Source organism: Miniopterus natalensis, chromosome 6, assembly GCF_054644295.1.
Source record: "Miniopterus natalensis isolate mMinNat1 chromosome 6, mMinNat1.hap1, whole genome shotgun sequence".
Taxonomy (NCBI): Eukaryota; Metazoa; Chordata; class Mammalia; order Chiroptera; family Miniopteridae; genus Miniopterus; species Miniopterus natalensis.
Window position 1 is genome coordinate 67,594,168 of NC_142086.1, and position 20,151 is coordinate 67,614,318.

Consider the following 20,151-nt stretch of genomic DNA (forward strand, 5'->3'; position numbering starts at 1 on the left):
ACTTCTTTTCTTCCCACTTCCCCATGTCTAAGCATCTTTCACATTTCAGGAATGCTGGAAATTTTTAGATTGTTTTACTTACCATATTCTAACTTACTATGGGGAAGTTTGTGTATGCTTTTTTTTTTTTCCAATGCAGAACACTTCCTAATTTCACCCACACCTGTAATAAGATACACTTATTAAAACCAGTCTGGAGCCCCTACTCAACCATCTGGGCCAGTTCTAGAGAGGGCATCGCTTATGCTGAGAAGCCTTTCTTGAGCCTCAATTGTTGGGTTGGGTTAGTGTTCTTTCTCTGTGATCCTACTGTATCATGTTCTCACACAGTTTTAGCAATTATTATTCTGAATTCCTGTCTGTATCTCCAATCTAGACTACTTTTCCAGAAATTTACAGAATACAAAACTGTCTTGTTCATGATTGTAGCTATTATCCATCAAGGTACTTAGGACATAGTAGGTCCTCAATAAGTGTTTGGTCAATGTCTATACCTTAATGAAAGCTAGCTACATTAGAGCATATGGTTTTTTGAATTTATAATATAAAGATGGGTATACAGGTTGTGTTAACTCACAGTAGGCATAAGAATGATAAATCTAGTTCTAAATGGAGAGAGTTGTCACAGCTCCTTTTGAATGTTTTGGGAGCAACTCCTGCAAAGGTAAGGCTGTTATTATAAAATGTTTCACAAAATCTGATAAAAAAAAAAAATTCTTCCCTTAGAGATCAAAACTGTGAGAGAATAAAGTTGATAAAAAAAAATTACTGTTAGACATTTTCTGCCAAACAAACCTTGCAACTCTTGTTTTGTGCCTCCCAGCTTGGGTGCATAAGAGAAAAATGCAAATTTTCCAATTGAAGTGCAGCTAACAGTGCATAAATCTCAAGAAGACAGTAAGATACACTTATTAAAACTTGGCAATTATAAAAAATGAATGACTTTTTTTTCTTTTTAAGATGAACTTTTTCCTAAAGCTGCATCAATTATAAATAATTGTCTACAAGCAAAACTGTCACAGCTAAACTTAAAGAAAACTAAGAAATTAAACTGATTAAAAAATAAACAAGATGTTTTATCTTTTTTTGAGAGAATGGCTTCAAAAGAATGTCAGATGACTTTCCTGTCTTTGTATATGTAGGAATATTAATTTAAAATTATCAGAGACATATTAATGTTCTACTGTTGCTTAAAAGAATTCTCTGGGAAACTGCACTTTGGATTTGCCTTATAAAGAAAGATACTTTATATTACAGTCCTTCTGGCAGTCGTCTTAGTCAAGATTCTTTGTTCTGAACAACTGAACTCAAGTCATGCTAGTTTAAGATACAAAGGCAGCCCTGGCTAGTGTGGCTCAGTTGGTTGGGCATCACCCCATGCACTGAGAGGTCACTGGTTTGATTCCAGGTCAGAACACATGCCTGGTTGAAGGCTTGATCCCCAATGGGGGGCATGTAGGAGTCAGCTGATAGATGTTTCTCTCTCCCTCTCCCTCTTTCTCTAAAGTAAACAAAAACGTGTTAAAAAAAATAAGGAAAGAAACAAGGGCAAATTTACTTTAAGGATATAGGGGTTATCCAAGGGTTAGGATGTGGTTAGTCCTCAAGAAAAGGAAACTTTCATAAAATTCCCTCCCTTCCTCCTCCCCTTTTGTCTTCCTTTAATCATTTCTTTATTTTTTACTTTCGGTTGGTCCACAGGGAGGAATATTGTTAACCCAAGAATCTCTCACTCTCGGTTGACTGGTCCCGTTTGGACGCCTGTCCAATAAACCATTACGAGGGTAGGTTGGGTCATTCTGCCAAGACGCACAGAATGTTTTCAGGAAAGGGGAGGGGGCATGAAGGGCCGATCACCAGAGCCCGTTACAGCTGTTTATCAACTTCTGGATGATACCAAGACATTAGCCTTGCATTAAATTAGAGGGTGTAGTAAAAATAAAATGAAAGTATTGCGTTTGAATCAGTATCTTTCTAAAGACCTCGTCGCGTGAGTTCTACCTTCACCTACCTACGCTAGGCCTGTTCACATGAGTTGCATGGAGGTGAGCTGATATTGGCAACAAACATTTCAGGGACTATGCCAGTTCTTGGGTTTTTTCTTACCACTGCATGTGGTACCGGATTCTTGGCTGTCAATGTATGAATGACACAGAATAACTGAGGATCACATTAATAAATCCATTCACGTCATCAAGCTGGTTTGGGAGGCCCCCGCGACGCATACTGCTGGATAAAACAGGCGAAGCACGGGCTTCGTCTTGGCCTATGTCAGGAATGCCGGGCGAACGTCTCTCAGAACCATCTTCTCCAGGGTTTTTGAAGGCTCCGGGGCATCTTCAATTCTTCCTTTAGCTTTGGTTACTCTCTCTATGCTGAGGACACCCTAATATACGTGACCGGCCTCTATCATTTTCCCAATAACCGTAATAAAATAACATTTTAATTGCATCGCTTCCTGTTGCTATCTCAGGAGTAAAACCTTCCAAACCGAGCTCATCCTGTGCCGCCTCCTGGCCCCCTCCCTGGCAGTGGCCCCCTTTCCCCCGGGCTCCAGTCCCGCTGGAGCTGAGGGAGGGTCGCTTGAGGTCACCCGCGTCCCTCTGCATTGATTTATCCCGGACGCGCCGTTTCCATCGTGGAGCAGCCGAGCCAGCTTTTGACCTCGTTCCCTCGACTTCATCTTCCCCTGATGGCCCCCACACTGCCGCCAGCACCCCTGGAGGCCAGGCTGCTGGCCTGCCGCGGGGACCACTTTCTGCTCTAAAGGCAGTTTTGGAGTTTCCGTTGTGAACAGCGTAACGCCTGAGGTGCCTTCGAATCTGCCCCGAGCGTGGCTTTTCACTCGTCTCCCTGCCACACACAGTGTGTTCGTAGGTACCGAAGTCCTGAGGATGCCGCGAACATGTCACGCTCCCGCACACCGTGCATGCACGCTTGCTGCCTCGCGTGTTAGTGTCTCCTAGGCCCCCCTCCCCTCAGTAGTCCGTGGCTGCCCAAGGGCAAGGGTGCGGCCTTTGTTCCCTCTGCGTGCACCTGAGGGCAGAGCCTGCGATGGAGCAGGTGTTGGACGGGCCCTCGTTCAAAGAAGCTTGTGCCCATCCAGCAACCCTAGGCATTTATTTTCAACTGAGAAAGGGTTTCACACTGCAGGAAGCAGGCGTTTATCATACATTGTGATCTCCCTACACTTGAGAAACATCAGGGATAAACGCCTTATGTTATGGAAATTTACTTACTGAAGAAGTCTGTGTCGTGGACGACAGCCGGAAATCGCAGTGCTGAAAAATAGTAGAGAGGACACTGTCACCTCTGAACTACAAGTTTCTCTTTTTTCCTCCAAGTTTACCTTCCAGACACGTTTAAATAGATTTATATCATACTAATTTAAGATTTTGAGAAATACTTTTGTAATTTTATGTTGCCCCTAAAGTTTAGCTATCCTTGACAATTTGAAAAATCCCATACATATGTAATAGGATGTTACATTCAGTACCTGCCAAGGCATGAAGGAAGTAGATGCCTCATTTAAAAATAAGACTACATTACAGGACCTGTAAAAAGGAGATGCTAGAGAACTTATTTTGCAGTCCTGAACTGCCAACTTCTAGAAGCCTGTAAAAGAATTTGAGGAGCTAAGAAATGGAGTAGAGATTAGAAGAGTCCTTTTGGGAAGCTGCTGGTACACCGTGTCCCATCTCCTTTCAAAGAGTAAGGCTTGGTATGATCAAAAGTAATTTCAGTAGTTAAGAACATGATGATTTATAAATATAGAATGTACTTGTTCCAGAGTTTATTTAATTTATTAAGGAAGGAACCACCAACATGGTAAGGCTGGCTCAAAAAAAATTTGATAAGCTAACCATATAGGGACATTGACAAAAAATATTGGTATTCAATTTCTAGGTTAGATACAAAACTGATAAATGTGCTACAAGGCAGTAAAACCCTAAGCTCTGGAATTGTTCGATCTAAAGGACAGTTACATGTAAAGTTTCAGGGACTTATGAATAGTAAATGATTGTCACAAAACTGTACGATTTCCTAGAGAATAAGGCAACCTTTGCGTGGGCTCAGAGTGGGCATTAAAAAGATGTGTAGTCGTTCCTTATCTTATTTCCATGCTTTGAACAATGCCAGTTAACAGTCCCTGACTATCATTTGAAGCCTGGTAGGACATACATCAGTGGGTCCCTGCAGCGGGGGAGGCAGTGGGCTGGCTTTTGGCTCCCATCTGAGGAGGTAGAAGCATAATTGTCAGGCCGGCTGGTTGCCAATCTCTGAGCCAAAGAGAGGCAACCGTGTTGGCTGCCCTGCACTCCCTCGGCCGGGGGGCAAAGACGCAAGAGCACTTTCTGTAGGTCAGACATGGGCCACGCACACATGGAAGAGAAAGTGGTTATTTAGAATTCTGTCCAGGAGGAGAGAGCCCCTGAAGAGAGAAGCGAGAATAATCCCTTGGTGCCTATGGACATCACCGCATCTGAAGGAATTTAGGTAAGAAGTCCGAGGTGGGTGGGGATGGGTGGTCTCTGGGGCATAGGGAGCTTTGTCAGCATAAGAATGTTCGACCCTGTAGAGAAGTTTTATACAAATTTATTTGAGTCAAACAGAGGATATGCCTGGAATCAAGATCTCAACAGACTGAGAAACAACCAAAGCGTCCTTGATAGATGATTGGATAAAGAGAATGTGGTACATATATATACATACATACATATATATATATATATATAATGGATTACTACTCAGCCACAAGAAAAGATAAAATACTGCCATTTGCAACAACATGGATGGGTCTTGAGAATATTATGTTAAGTGAAATAAGTCAGACAGAAAAAGTTAAGCGTAAGTCTTTTTAACAGGTCCTTGACTTCACGCTTGCCTGTTGTCAGCAGGCTCAACCCCTGTGGAAGGAAAAATACCTTAATGCTAAATCATTTGCAAAGTTTTGACAGTTATGTGGAACTGGACATTGTTCTTACTCATCTAAGAACTTTTATTTCTGTGAGTGACCAGGAAAGTCCTAAGGCCTGCCACAATTTTCCTCTAGGCAGTGGCCTATCAAGTACAAAATAAGGTTATTTAATGAGTTGGGCTGGCTTAATGGAAGTGTGTGTGTGTGTGTGTGTGTGTGTGTGTGTGAGAGAGAGAGAGAGAGAGAGAGAGAGAGAGAGAGAGAGAGGGAGGGAGAGAGAGAGGGGGAGAATGTGTCTTTTTAAGCATGACCTTGCAGCTACCCTTTCCATTCAATAAGTCTGTGCTCTCGATCTCATTCTTGTGCGTAATTTTTCTTTAAATTGAAAATCCTAGTTCAGAAAACTTGCGTTCAAATCTTGTGTTCACACTGGCACAATGAAGCATGAATTTGTGAAGACCCTCAGGAATACTGTTCTCCTGATACAGATGTGGTGAACTATTTGCAGAATTGTTGGTATGTCAGTTAAAGGCGCTCTGCTTCAGGATATTGGCTCTCTAGAGGTGTCATTGTTTTTATATGTTTCAGTTCACGTTGTCACTAATCATGGTTCTGAAAGACAAACACTTCACATTTTTTCCGTTTACTATGTAACGTGGCATGGGCTTATTTTTTTGGACTCTGCTTTGTTTTGCATAGCTGTGCATGAGCGAAGATATTTTCCTGAATATAAGATAATGTCCTTTTAATGCTTTTGAAAAGTGCCAGAATATTTTATTGATTATTTTTATGAGTTTAATTTTACCATTTTACCAGTAAATGTTTTTAGGAATTCTTTTCTAAAGTAAAAAAAAGTGCTATGTGGAGTGATCCGAAGTTTTACGTAAAATACAGCTCTTGATTAGGTCAGAAGTGAAGTTTGTTTACTGTTCCCTGTCTGGGATATTCCTGGCCCCGATTACCCCATGTCCTTCTCTCTCCCTGCTTTCAGAGACTTGTCTGACCTTCTTACCTAAATTTGGGCTCTTGATTATTTTGTTTCTTTATTCTACTCTGTCTTTAAAAGAGCTGACATATTTATATGGTTATTTATTGTTTTTCCACCTCCATTAAAATATAAGTTTGAGAACAGGAGGGGCTACGGTTTTTTTCACTGCTATATTTTTAGAACCTAGAATGGTGGACTCCCAATATATATTTGTTGAATAAATGAATGAATGGATGAATGGATAGGTGCCTGACGAAAACCCTTCCCGGTGATTCAAAGAGCACAGCTATCTATCAGAGAAACAGAGTCCTGAACAAGAAACTTCTAGGAGTATTACACACATTTAACACTTGCCACTGTATTAGATTTAAAGGAAGGGCTTGGTGAATTTATACTATGAGCACTAGGATAACAAAAAACGCAGCCATACCACTTCCATCATTTTTAACCATTTATTAAGTACCTACTATGTGCCTGGCTTAGTGCTAAAGATATTGTTTCATTTACTCTTCCATGATACATTATGTATGGACTAAGTGTAACATTATGGGTTAAACTGGGTTTTATAACTTGCTCAAGGTCACATAGCAGGTGCATTGTGGCAGGACTAGAAGTCTTACTCAGGTCTGCCTTGATCTCGATGCCCAGAGTCATGACCACAGGCTATCATTGTTCTTTCTTATCTATTCTGGTTATAATCTTATACAATTGAATCTGCCAAGGCAAAACATTGTGTTCTTTAAATGAGTATTGGCAGGGACATTAATGTGGAAAGCAGTGGTGCAAAGGGTGATATCATAACCAGGGACCTTGAGATTATTAGTCTAGTAATAAAGGGAGATTCAGGGTGGATAAGCACAGAAGTATTTTTGACCAACTGACTGCAGAACCAACCACATATCCTACTTGCAGAATATAAAAACAGCAATTAAAAACTACAACATATTTAGGAAGCCAAAAATAAGTTCACCACAGGTGACTCTGAGAAGTGTGGATTGATTCTCTCTCTCTCAGATACACACACACTCACACACACCCATATATTTGGTATAAAGAAAAAAGAATTCTTCTGAGTATGTGGTTTGCCAAGAGACCTGGGTTGTAGCCTTGACTTTGGCTTTTGTGACCTTGGATAAGCAACTGAACAGAGTGTCTGGGTTAATCCTTCTTGGGTCTGCCCCTACCTAGCTTTGTAATTTTGGGTTGTTATTCAAACTTTCTGTGCCTTAATTTTCTTAGATAAAAATTGGACTGTTTTGAGGGTGAATTAAATATTACAAATAAAACTCCTAAAATAGTGCTGGGACTATGTCAGGGGTTCAGTATTAGCCAAGTGTTACCCCCTCCCGCAGAAAGCCCCCAGGGCCTCAGGGTTTCGAAGCCCTTCCTTCCCTCCCTTTCCCGTTACCTGCCTCCGGTCTCCCCCTCTCCCCTCCCCCCCTTTTCCCCCTCCCCCCTCCCGGTCTCCGGGTTCCCCTCTCCCCTTCCCTCTCCAGGGCCCAGCCTTGCTCCTTTGCTCCCTCTGCCGGCCGACGGCGGCAGGACCCAGCGTTCCCGTTGCTATGGGTACCGAGCAGACGCGGTAACCACGGAGACCAAGGCGGACGCTCAGGGCGGACAGCGGAGGAGGGCGGAGGGGAAGCGTCCGGGAGTCTCCAGGTGGGTGGCCGGCGGCGGGCGGCGGACCCGGGGGTCCGCGCAGCGCGGGAGCGCTCGGGGTCCGAGCGGTGACGGGAGCGGGACGGGGCCGCGGGCGAGGGGCGTGGGCCCGGGTGGAGCGGAGGGCGCCGGGCAACCCCGCGGGCGGCGAGGCGCGGCCTGGGCCTCGGGAGCCGAAAGTCGTCTTCTCCGTCCGCAAAACACTTTCCCGCCGGGAAGCTGACGGAGCCGGATCGAGGGTGAGCGCGGCCTTCGGCAGCGGTGCCCCTCCGCACCCCGACCTTGCAAACGCGAGCCTCCTTTATTCTTTGAAGTTACTGGCGCCCTAGGAAAGAACTGGTGCTGGCCAGGCCCCTCGCACCCCCTCTCCCCGCCTTTCTGCGGGCGCCCGCTCGGTTCGGGGAGTCGGCCCCGCCCCAGGGAGGGTCCCGCTCGCACCCCGTCTCCCCGCCTTTCTGGGGGCGCCCGCTCGGTTCGGGGAGTTCGCCCCGGCCCAACGGAGGGTCCCGCTCGCACCCCGTCTCCCCGCCTTTCTGGGGGCGCCCGCTCGGTTCAGGGAGTCGGCCCCGCCCCAGGGAGGGCCCCGCTCGCACCCCGTCTCCCCGCCTTTCTGGGGGCGCCCGCTCGGTTCGGGGAGTCGGCCCCGCCCCAGGGAGGGTCCCGCTCGCACCCCGTCTCCCCGCCTTTCTGGGGGCGCCCGCTCGGTTCGGGGAGTCGGCCCCGCCCCAGGGAGGGTCCCGCTCGCACCCCGTCTCCCCGCCTTTCTGGGGGCGCCCGCTCGGTTCCGGGAGTCGGCCCCGCCCCAGGGAGGGCCCCGCTCGCACTCCGTCTCCCCGCCTTTCTGGGGGCGCCCGCTCGGTTCGCGGAGTCGGCCCCGCCCCAGGGAGGGTCCCGGCGCCGCCCGCCGCTTCCTGCGGGATCTCAGGCTGCGGGGGGTTTTCTTTCCCAACCAGCACTGGAGGTGCTCAGGTATATAGGTTCAGTGACGCATTTTTTTTATAGCCTTTTAAAATCAGGGATAGCAAGTCTCAAAAGAAAAAAGTCACATAAAGTTGAAACTCCACAGGATAAAACTATGCAAACTATGGAAAACAAAAACAACAGAAACAAAAGGAAATTCTCCAGCTCCCGCTAGCATCTTAGAGGTTACCTAGAGGTCTGCCCGGTTGCGCCACAAGTTAATTATTTGAAAGTGCCCCAAGTTTAATGATCAGGTAGGTGGGTTGGCTGAAAGATTGAGTGCAGTTTGAAAGTCAATACCTGACTTCCTTTCAGGGCCTGTGCTAGAAGAAAATGCCATATATTTATTTAGTAGGCCACTGAAGTAAAGTATATTATTCTAGGGATTATGTATTACCAGTTTTTTTTCTTTAGATTTTTAAAAAAAGATTAAAAATTTCTATATATATGTTTAGAATAAAGATATCAGATAGTGAAAATATTAAAAGTACAACTCTTTTAAGAGTTTAAATCTACTATTTTAATTTAAATTCATTTTTATTTAACATTTCTTGCTTAGGTCTTTGATTTCTAAATACATGATAAACATGTTAATCCATCTTGCTTATTAGACCCTTTTAAAATATGTGCTAACATAAAAAAAGAAATCCTAATTTATTGGCTTTTAACCTTTCAGGTCTAAGATGACCCGAGTCCTCAGGACAATCAACTAATATTAGATAACTTTTCAGTTATAAAAATGGCCCATCTTGAAAACAATGTTTTCCTAAACCTCCAATTCTGCCAATAGTGTGATGGTAAATTCTCTAGGAGACTAGGGCAACTCTTTCTTGATGGATGCTCTGCGTTTCTAGATTTATAGCTCGTCATAATTTTCTTGTTTCCATTGGGTGGCAGAAGGCCTTGGTGCTTGGCATTCAGAATAAGAATTGTATAGAAGGATCATCAAACTGTCATGGACAATTTTAGGTCATATTGTTTGTATATGTGTGGGGAAGAACAAGGTTGGGGACAGGAAAACGATGCAGCCTAATAAATCAGGTAACTAGAAAATTTTCCAAATAACTACCAAACTTTTGGTATTTAATGGTAAGAAAAAAATTGAGTGGCCAGAGGACAGCTGGAGGTTTGCATCACAGGGATTTTACCTGTATTTCCCTGGTTCCATTAGGTGACTGAAATTTTGTGCTTTGCTGTTCTTCCTGATGACATTGTTAATCCTTGCTGTCCCAAGAAAGGTGACTAATTCTGTTGGTTTTACTAAAGGAAAGGGGAAGAACAGCGTGACTCACAATTACAGTCTTCCTTTTTTCTTCATATAAGAAAATTGGCTTGTGTGTGTGACTCGATAAAACATTTAATTGAGAAGAAACCTTATTAATTGCATACAGTGAAGTGAAATGCCCCCTGAATAAGACTATTTATTGGTTAAATCACATTATCAGCAGAGCTATAAATCTCAGTCATCTCGTCCTAATGAAATTCACTGACTTTCATTTCCGTCTTTGTGTATCAGATCAGCTTTATGTCTATGTACATACACACATAAATTGTATATCTCAATGCATAAATAAAATTAAGACAATTTAAATTATTTTAATTAATTAGATACATTAACTTTGTGGATTCTTTTATTTTTTAAATGATAACGGTAATGATGACATCATATTACTTTTCTTGAAAAACCAACAGTAGACTAGGGTCCAACAGTTGGATTTTTTATTATAATCAAAAAGGGATATAGACACTGTTATAGGAGCATGATTATTCCTGTAGGTTTTTTTAAAGGTAGCTTTTTTAGCCTCTGTTTGATAAAAAGGAGACAAAGATTTTACCTACAAAGAAGATGCACCCTTCTCCAAAGCAAACAGAACCCTAGGTTTCCATTCCTGTGGTAACTTTAGTTGTTTTTGACAGTGATTTTAGCTTTGAGAGACAGGAGTTGGCTGAGAAATGAATTTGAGTTGGATGCCCCTCCTAAGTAATTCTGTGGGAAAATGTCATGGTATTTCAATTGCTTGTGTGGTTTTCCCTGAGATGATGAGTTCTTTGAGGGAAGATACCATATGTTATTAACCATTGTGACTTCAGTACCAGTAATAGGGGTCATAAAGGAGCAGCTACATAAATGTTTGTTGATTGAAGGCAGAAATATACGTAGCCCTATGAAGCAACCACTACATTGCTCACAATATAAAATTATTTTGTGAAATTCCATTTTGTAATTATCTTCAGAGAATAAATTAATTTTTCCAAGGTTGTAAAAATCGGCCCTTTCATGATATATTTGATTTTCGGAGGTAGAGTAATCTGAAGCTAGATTTGAGTGAAAAAAGTAGTTGCTACTGCTGAACAATATCATATTTAGTTTTAAACGAAGCACAACAAGATAGATTTGTGTGTTTTTTGAGGGTATGATGGACTCTGCAAACAGTTTCAAGAGAGGCATTCCAAAAATGCTTTGAGGAGTGGTTGCATCATTGAAATGATGTTTCCCTGAAGCACAACAATGCAGTTATTACATGTATAAGTTTTATGGCCCTTATAATTTCTACCTTGCTTGATGGCTTCTACATATAGTCTTAAATACCATATTTGACTCTACACTGAGTCCAAGCAACAAATATCCTTGGACCTTGACTCCTTCATGCCTCTCAGCACAGTACTTTATATACAGCAGAAACTTAACACACATTCATAGGGATTATGAGCACATAGGAACACATATATAAACTGAGAGTATCAAGTGGCTTGGGCATGTAAGAGTAAACACTTTAATATATTGCCTCTTGTATTTCTTTAAGAGTTTGGAATTTCGAAATTTTTATTCTTATAAAAATCTAGTAATTTTGCATGTGATTTAGTAATTCAGCATTACAGAGTAAATTATTATAGGACCATAAATAATTGGGATACTCAGGAAATAGGGTGTTCTGAATAATTTAATTTTCTGGTTAACTTGGAGTTAGGCAGAAAATCTTTTTTGTTTCATTTCTTTTTCAAAATTCTTTCTGAATATGCTAATTTCTGATCTTAGGCAAAGAGCATCATTAAAATTTTCTTTGATAAATGAGGATATTAAAATGCCTTTGGGTAATCATTACATACCTTAATTTTCATTTTCCATGATCATATATGTAAAGAAAAAAAAAAGGTTTTAAGTTTGTATTGTATTTCTTTTCACTATATTTAGTTACTCTTGGATATTATTTTTGAATGGGAACAAATATGTGATATGTATTTTTATAACATTAACATAGAAAGAGCCAGAATATGTCCTCTATTTGTGTTATGAATGTATTCTTCACTTATATTTGAATATTGCCACAGTCTTTGGCTGCATAATTATTGGTCCAATTTTATTTCCATCACAAATGTTATATTTATAACTTTATAAGTATAAAAAATTATATAACTTGTAATAATTAACCACATATAATAATTTTTTTATTGTTTAATCTTTGATTTAGCCTTTTCCCTAGTAACAATTTTTGCATTTAAAGTTTTTCTGAGTTATATGTAGTTTTGAATTTGTAAGTTAATTCTTTACCTCTGACATACTTTTTTTGTCTTTGTTACTTTTTCAGAAGTTTCCACAAATCACAATAATTTTTAGACAGTAATCATGAACAGCAAAGATTTTGTAGTTCTTCCATGGGGAAAACCTGGACATTCTGTAAAGCTGAGATATAAGTAAGTGCATCCATATTTACTTGAGAACTCATTGTTAAAGGTTCTGTGTATTATAATTAAAAGTATTCTTTTTACATGAGGCTGTTTAGAGTTGAAAACAAATTTTGTGAATTCTTATCCCTGTTTTCCACAGCTGAATTTTTATAAGAGAATCTGTTTGAAATATTATAAATCTATAATAGTTTAAAAAGTAAGGACTACAAATATTTATGCCACAGGAATTGAAGGAAAAAGTTATAAATGAAGGTTGGTCTTAGTATTAAAACTATGACAGAAAGTTACAAATATTTTTGTGACACTTATTTAAAGAAGAAATTGCCCTGTAGAAACTGAAAGTCAAAATTAAGGAGACTATTAGGGTGAGTGACATTTTAACAGGAGAAAGGAAGTATTCACTAATCTAGCACTTTGCATATTATAAAAGATGCTGCCTTGAACTCACCTGTCTCAGGAAGAGTACCTTCTGTCCTAGATTGCCTAGTAGATGCATTCAGCCAGAGCCAAGTAGTTCTGGGTATCCTGGGAATTTCATGACATGGCAGGGGCTCCAGAAGGTTCAGTGTACTGTTGGCCTTTGAGATCATCTAGAGTCACTGAAAATTCCCAAGTCCTTCCTCTCAAATATCACTAAGAGCCAAGCAGCATGGGTTGAGGACAGACTGTCAATTTTTAATTTTAGCTTCTGAGTTCCCTACTCCAGATCAATAGTCCTGTTCTCCCCAATTCTCCCTTTACTGTAAAAGCATTGTGTAAACTGAAAAATGTACAAATTTATGGCATTATCACGATAAGGATTATCATTTTTCAGTGGGGAGGGGAGCTATGCAATTGCTAATATTACCAATTTTCCTTTATTATGCAAAAAGAGATGTGCATTATTTGATTTTCATGATATGTTCCAAGTCTGTGGTATATAAACATTTATCCAACAAACATTTAATAAGAGTGCTTAGGGAATGGTGGAAACAAAAGTAGGAAGTCACAATCTTTGTCCTCAGGTAGCTTGCAGAGGATGTGAGTAGGTAAAATTACATTTACAATACAGCATGAGCCATGATGTGATGTGAAAGCACAGGGTGCTACGAGAACATGCCAATTGCTGGGTTAAGGTCAGCTGGTCTCCAAGCTTTGCCTGACATGCAATTAGTTGGGTGAAACTTGGGCAAGGGCACAGAGACACATAGTTTGGGGACTTTCAGACATATCTAGTTGGCTAAGATTTATAGAACAAAGTTGGAGAGAAGAGCAGGGTTATATAGATAATAAACTAACTTGTATACCACAGTCAGGAGTTTGGAATTTATAATGGATATGAGGGGGAATCACTGTTTCCTGTCCTGTATGTCCCCCTGATCCATCCATGATCCACAGCCCATAAAAACTAGAACTGAAACACCCACTCTATGGTAATTGCTCTGGAGTTTCCTTTCTTGGCCTTTCCTTGTTCCAAGCCTATTTGCATTTGACATTGTCTTAACAATTATCTTTACATTTGTCTCACATTTTGGTGTTTTCCAACCCCCCACTCACTACCTCTTTCCCAGCCCTGAACCCATTTCAATGGGTTGTTTCTGGCCCTTGGATTTGTTGTGTTGACAAGGCCTCTGCACGATCAACCTGTTTTCTTCAGTGGTTTTGCCTGCCAGTCTGGCTCTGTGTCCAAGGCTGTCTCCAAGAGAAAGCCTTTGTCTTGTTCCAGACACCTAGAATCCCACCATTGACTTGACCCTTTGGTCTGTAGGCCAGTCTTGTCTTTTCAATCTCACCCATTTCCTCTACCACAGTGGGTACTTCAGAAACATTAAAAGTTCTCTCAAACGAGTGACAGTCATAGTTGTGCTTTTGAAGTTTTCCTCTGGAAGCCAGATGGAAAATGTAGGCCCTTGAGACTTTGGGCTGGGGGGACATCAGCTTAGGGCCTACTCCTGAACTGTCCCTATCCCATCCCAGAGTGATCTAATTCAGGAAATGACATTGTTGTCCTCCTGGTCACTCAACTAAGAAACCTGGGATTGTATGAGGTTTTTTCCTTGCCTCTTCCCTGGACTGTAACCTACTTCTGGTCAGTCTCTATGTCCAGCTAGTCCTATTTTCTTATATTCTCAAATGCTCCTAAAGTCTCTAGTCAGAGCAGCACAATCTCTCTATCATTAAGATCATTAAAATAGTCTCCTAACTGGTTGCCTTGATTCCGGGCTGCACTATCATTTAATTTTCCATTATGCAGCCAGAGGAATTTCCCTAAAATGCAAGTCTGATCAATTCGGTTAACATCCTTTAATGAGTTCTGTTGCTCATAGAGTACAAATTCAAATTCCTCATCGTAGCCTACGCGGCTCCTTATGATCTTGCCGCTGTGGCGCTCAGAAGTTCCATTTCCTCCCACTTTTTCCATCCTACGCTTAGTGGCCAGTCAGGCAGAATTCCGCGTTCCTTGGCCCACACACACATCACTCTTTTCGGCCTGTACCTGTACTTTCCTCTTCCCGGAACATTGCTGTCACCAGCTCCCCGTTGACTGGCTCAGTCCTTTTGTACCTTAGGGTTCAGCTCAGTCTTCACTTTCTCCAGAGACTGTTCCTACAGTTCCGGGGGCTGGCTATGTGCCCTTTCTGGATGCTCAGGCACCTCCCTTGTACATCTCCAGTGAGCTCAGCATCACACTGTATCTCAGTTACTTCCATGCTTGTCTGTGTTCCTCTCTATATTGGAAGCTCCATGGAGTTTCATATCCTATTACCTACTTTAGTGATTGTATGTAGTAGGGGCTGAATTACTCCTTGTAGAGCAGATATAATGAAAATAATGCCTCTCCTTCAGTATCTTTGCCAGCTTCTCTGAACCCTTGCACAGCCTTTTCCTCATAACACTTTACACATGTCTTCCTGGGTTTTGTCCATTTGGGAACATATCTTTGGCCCACTGATCTTTGATGCCTGCTCACCATCTCTAAAAGTTAGTTTCCCCTTCCGATCTCCATTATTCTTACTTTGGTCCCCTGCTATAGCATGCACGGGCGCCTGTGCTACAGGGTTAGAGTAAGCCACTTGTGATAAAGAAGGTACAGATGGAAACTCGTGACAGATCATCAAAGATAAACAGGTAGGCTGGCTGAGACCTGTGAGAGAGGCAATGACGAAGGCTGACTAGGGAACAGAATTGCAAGAGGAAGAACATGGCTGTGTCAAAAGCTTGATGAGCTTCAGATATTGTTATCAAGATCTCTTGTACAAGAATCTCTGAGGGGGCTCTTCTCTGACCTCAGAAAAGGTCTCTTCTTATTGCTTTTCTTCAGAGGAAATGATTGGTGGTGCTTGGCTCAGTTCCCATTGAACCTTTTTGATGGCTCCTATACCAAAACCCTTAATAAGTGCTTTCCCCAAGCAGGCTCTGCTCTCTCTCTCTTTTTTTTAAATTAAAAAAAATTTTTTTATTATACATACATGAAATAAAGGTAGAAATTTACTGAAGGTTTAGCAAAAATATGTATTCCACTTATACAGAAAAAATAGTTGTTTTCAACAATGTGCTTCAAACCACTTGAATCCTTGGAGAAAAGACAATATAAAAATTAAAAACTAATTTTTCCTAAGTTTTCTATTGTGTGCCATAGATATTCGTTCATACATAAAGGCATAGCTCATATATAAAGTGAATTACTATTTAAAACCTCTAGTGATGCAGAGGGGGAAAAAACCGAAAGCCTAAGATTTGCAGAGATACCTTGCTTAAGGAGAGTATTAATAGAAAGCAAAGGCTAATTTCAAAGGAAGTAGTTGAAATGCTTCACCATTATTTATTATTCATAATTTTGCTTGAGAGAAAAAAGATGATGTAAAATCATTTCACTGTGATTTTATTTGTTTACCCCAAATGAACATTCTGCCTTTAAATCTTACTCAGAAATGTTCAAGAACTAAAGATGGAGAAAGTGAAGCTGGAGCTGGAGAACCAGGAGATGGAAAAGAAACTGCAGGACTTCCAGTCAGCAAGGAGCAAAGGCCAAGAAGAAAGAGGGTAGGAGGCATTCTTGGAGAATGTCAGAGGAATAAGCTGAGCTATGTAAATAGCTGTTCTATACACTATTATCACTCCAGTGAAGATTCCTCGTGAATGAATAATTCCTGGCTTTTCTTGATGAACAAGCAAGAGTAAATTTCCTCTACTTTTTCTTTTTGTGTTTCTTATATAAAACGTGTTGCTTTTTAAAACAACCAGACCATTACTTTTGTTTCTTCTGGACCTCATTTGCTTTTCCACTTTTTTGTTTCCCTTCTTACATTTTTCTTCTGAATCACTCATAGTCTGGAATGTTCAGGACATTAATGCAGAATTTGCCCTTTGTTCTCATAAAATGGCCATCCGCATGAGATTGCCAGTTTACATTTAAAGCAATTTTTGTTTATAAAAAGACTTCTGAGGGGCAGGAGTTTACATGGACATATATAAGAACTATTCAAACCCTAAGTCTGTTCAAAATATTTTTAACCAATATGCTTTAGCTGAAATTTATGAATGAGAAATCTCTAATATTATGCTTGTGTATCTGTACTAATTTTCCTGAGAATTTGGTTGTATTATAGAAATAATAAATAAATATGATTAAAGTAAAATAGAATTGATAGTTATATAATGCAGGTTGTCTCTTCTTAGCTCTAGACCGATTCCCAGCCCATTTTACAACATTGCTTTTAACAACTAAAAATTCTTTTTGTGTTTTTTTCTTTATTTTCTTTTTCCCCCCATTACCATTTATCTCCACACACCCTCTTCCACCTCCCCCACCCCTCCCCCCTGCACTCACCACACTGTCGTCTGTGTCCATGAGTTCTTTCTCTTTTTTTCTTTTTCGCTCATTCCCTCCACCACCACCCTCCACACTCCCCCACCAGAGCTGCCAGCCTGCTCTCTATCTAGGAGTCTGTCTCTATTTTGCTTGTTAGTTCAGTTTGTTCTTAAAGTACACATATGAGTGAAATCATATGGTACTTGTCTTTCTCTGACTGGCTTATTTCTCTCAGCATACTAAAAATTCCGTCACCACAAATGTCATATCTTTATACAAGCCTGTGTGTGTGTGTGTGTGTGTGTGTAGCTGACATGTCTTTTATGTTTTTACAGTGCTTCCTGCCAAATGAGCACCCATTGATCTCAGTTTTTAAATGGCTACATAGTTTTTCTTTGCTTGGATATAATGGCATTTATTTTTCAGATTTTTATTAAGTTTTCAGTATTTTGTGATTATATGTACTCTCATGAATATGCTTTCTATATCTTTTTTCTGATATATGCAATGTATCTGTGGGATACATTTCTACCTGTATAATTTTAGGTCAAAGTATATGTGTAGTTTACATATTCGTAGGCATTGGAGAAATTGTCTTTCAAATAGGCTTCAAAAGTGTGTAACATTCTTCTATAGCGAATGAGAGTGTGTGTTTCACATGCTTTTGCTGGTACTAAGTATTATCAGACTCTTTGTATATTAAATTCGCTTTTGTTTGGTGCACAAAGTGATGGTCATAAAATATCTATGAAGTACGTTCTGAACCATTAAAGAAAATTCAAATTTTTATTATAGTTTTAGTAGTATTTACTTTTAAGTCTAACTCTTTGGAAAATATTCATGACACATACACACACACTTTCTAATACCAGAGTATTGGTTTAATCAAGGCACCTCAAAGTTCTGTGTCACCCCAGGTGACAGTTTACTGTGTACTTTGCTGCTCTTCTCTTGATCCAGTGACCAGGTCTGTGTTTTTGGAACTTCGCTGCTTTGGACTTCTCAGTGGATCACAAATATGTCTGTGAACCAGAGTTTCCGAAGTCAGCCCCCAAGAGTGAGTTTTCGTTAGCCGAGGAACCTTTTCTAGATATTTTTTTAAAAATGTTCTAAAGTTTGACTGACTTTTCGGGAGAATTAAATGCTTTCCTAAGGTTACATGGATAGTAAATGTCACAGCCAGAAAGAGAATGCGCCCCTTACTGCTTAGGAAGTTAGAAGCCCAGTGTTCTCATCTTGGCTTTATTATTTATTATCTGTGACCTTGGACAAGTTTTTGTCTCATTATTTTTAAAATGGGAACTGGACTCCCTGCCCTGTTGACTTCAAAACAATTTGTGAGTCTCAAAGGTGCTTTGAAAACTAAACTGTAAAGCTCCACAGTGTGCTTCCTTTGTAATCGCTGTTACCTTTCAGTGTGGGCTGCTTCCTTGCCCTCATTACATTACTTAGCTTTTAAAACGGCACGGCCATCTGTAAAATTTCCTATAAATCAGTAAAGCTATCTTGAGTCATTATAATGTCTAAAAGTAGAATTCTTCATCTGTTTGGACATTTCATTTTTATTCATTTTATCTCAAATTTCCAAATGTGGTAGAGCTATATTTTAGAATTACTGAGGTTGGTGTGGCATTATTGATGTTTCATTTTCATTTTGTGGTGGTCTGTTACATGTTAGCAATTGAATTTCCATTTCTGGAAACAGGAAAAATGTATTTGTTTTCATTAAAAGGAGAAATGTGTTTAGTTATTACATTTTATCTTCTGTTGTTTTGTATTGAAGGTCAAGTGACTATCGCTGGAAATCTGGAAAAGTGGGAAAATTGGGTAATCAGTCACAGATACTGTCACAAAATAAAGGGAATGTTATTAAGGTAAGAACTATTTGATTCTCAAGCAATTTGCTAAGCAATAATATATGAATTATTTTTTGTAAGTCTTGCATCCCCTTCCATACTTAAGAACTCACTGTTCTTGTTTTAACAACTGCATGTTATTGGATTTTGATTAATTTTTTATGGGTTATATAGAACTTTCATATTCAGATAGCTTTCTGTTTTCCATCTGCAAGTTGATTTTTAGAAATTCACTGTGAGTTGAACTTTTTTAAACTAATTTTTTTCTATTCAGTTCAGTTTTGGTTTCAAGTACGTGAAATAGAACTGTGTAGTTTTATATTAAGGTGAAAGCAGTTATTTGATGTAACCAAGGACAGTTACTTTTTCTGCCTTTCATTATATCACATTTGCTTAATGTGTTGACGTTCTGCTTGGATAAAAATTATTATTCATACCCTGTTGATTGCATATGTGAAGATACCCAAGGGAAAACTACTTACAGCTTCCCCAGCTAGAGAATTGTTCTATCTTTACTATGTATTGTAAAACACAACATTACGTTATATGTATGATTAAAGCCAGATGAGTGTCTTTCTGTAAAGAAGACTGTTTTGCTTCTGAATTCTTTAGTACAAGATCCGTGACTTTGTAAGTCTTAACTTATATAGCTTTTTCTTTTTTATATACCTATCACCAAACCTTCGGTGGACAGTTGGCATCTACAAACATTTTACTCGGTGCTTCTAAACGTTTCTGCTTTGCAAAGCATTTTATTTTTATTCTTATTTTGTTGTTGTCGTTGATCCTTACCCAAGGATATTTTTTCCATTGATTTTTAGAGAGAGGGGAGGAAGGGAGGGAGGGAGGGAACCTGCAGCCCAGGTACTGCAACCCGGGTGAGTACCCTTGACTGGGAATCAAACCCTTGACTGGGAATCAAACCTGCAACGCAGGTAACTGCAACCCAGGTGAGTACCCTTCGGTGCCAGGGCCAATGCTCTAACCACGGAGCAACATGAGCCAGGGTGCATTTTATTCTTTAGTGTCATTTTCTTACTGAAATAGATTTCTTTTAATTTTTAGATTAAAAGTTTTATAATCCACTTTCCATTTTTATTGTCTTTCTGAGCTACAGTGCTCCATGTTTCAGATGTTATTGTAAATATAATATATTGAAAGTGCTGACTTTGTAATTATTGACTTATTTATTCTTTAGTATTTATTAAGTGCCTTCTTTTTCATATAGTGAATTATCTTTATCCTTCAGAATATCCTCAGCTTACGTGAAAGACTATGCACATATGAAAAT

At 40.2% G+C, this 20,151-nt stretch overlaps 1 protein-coding gene across 2 annotated transcripts in view; it reads left to right on the forward strand.

Moving 5' to 3' along the window:
* The first annotated feature begins 12,126 nt into the window (after positions 1-12,126).
* The window catches only part of ZBBX (zinc finger B-box domain containing), a 78,014-nt gene continuing 69,989 nt past the window's right edge, over positions 12,127-20,151 (forward strand). For both annotated transcript variants that reach the window (XM_016215717.2, XM_016215718.2), the window contains exons 1-3: positions 12,127-12,218; positions 16,122-16,235; positions 18,788-18,878. In XM_016215717.2, coding sequence (XP_016071203.2) covers positions 12,151-12,218; positions 16,122-16,235; positions 18,788-18,878 — 273 coding nt within the window. In that variant the 5' untranslated portion in view covers positions 12,127-12,150. The remainder of the gene's footprint in view (positions 12,219-16,121; positions 16,236-18,787; positions 18,879-20,151) is intronic.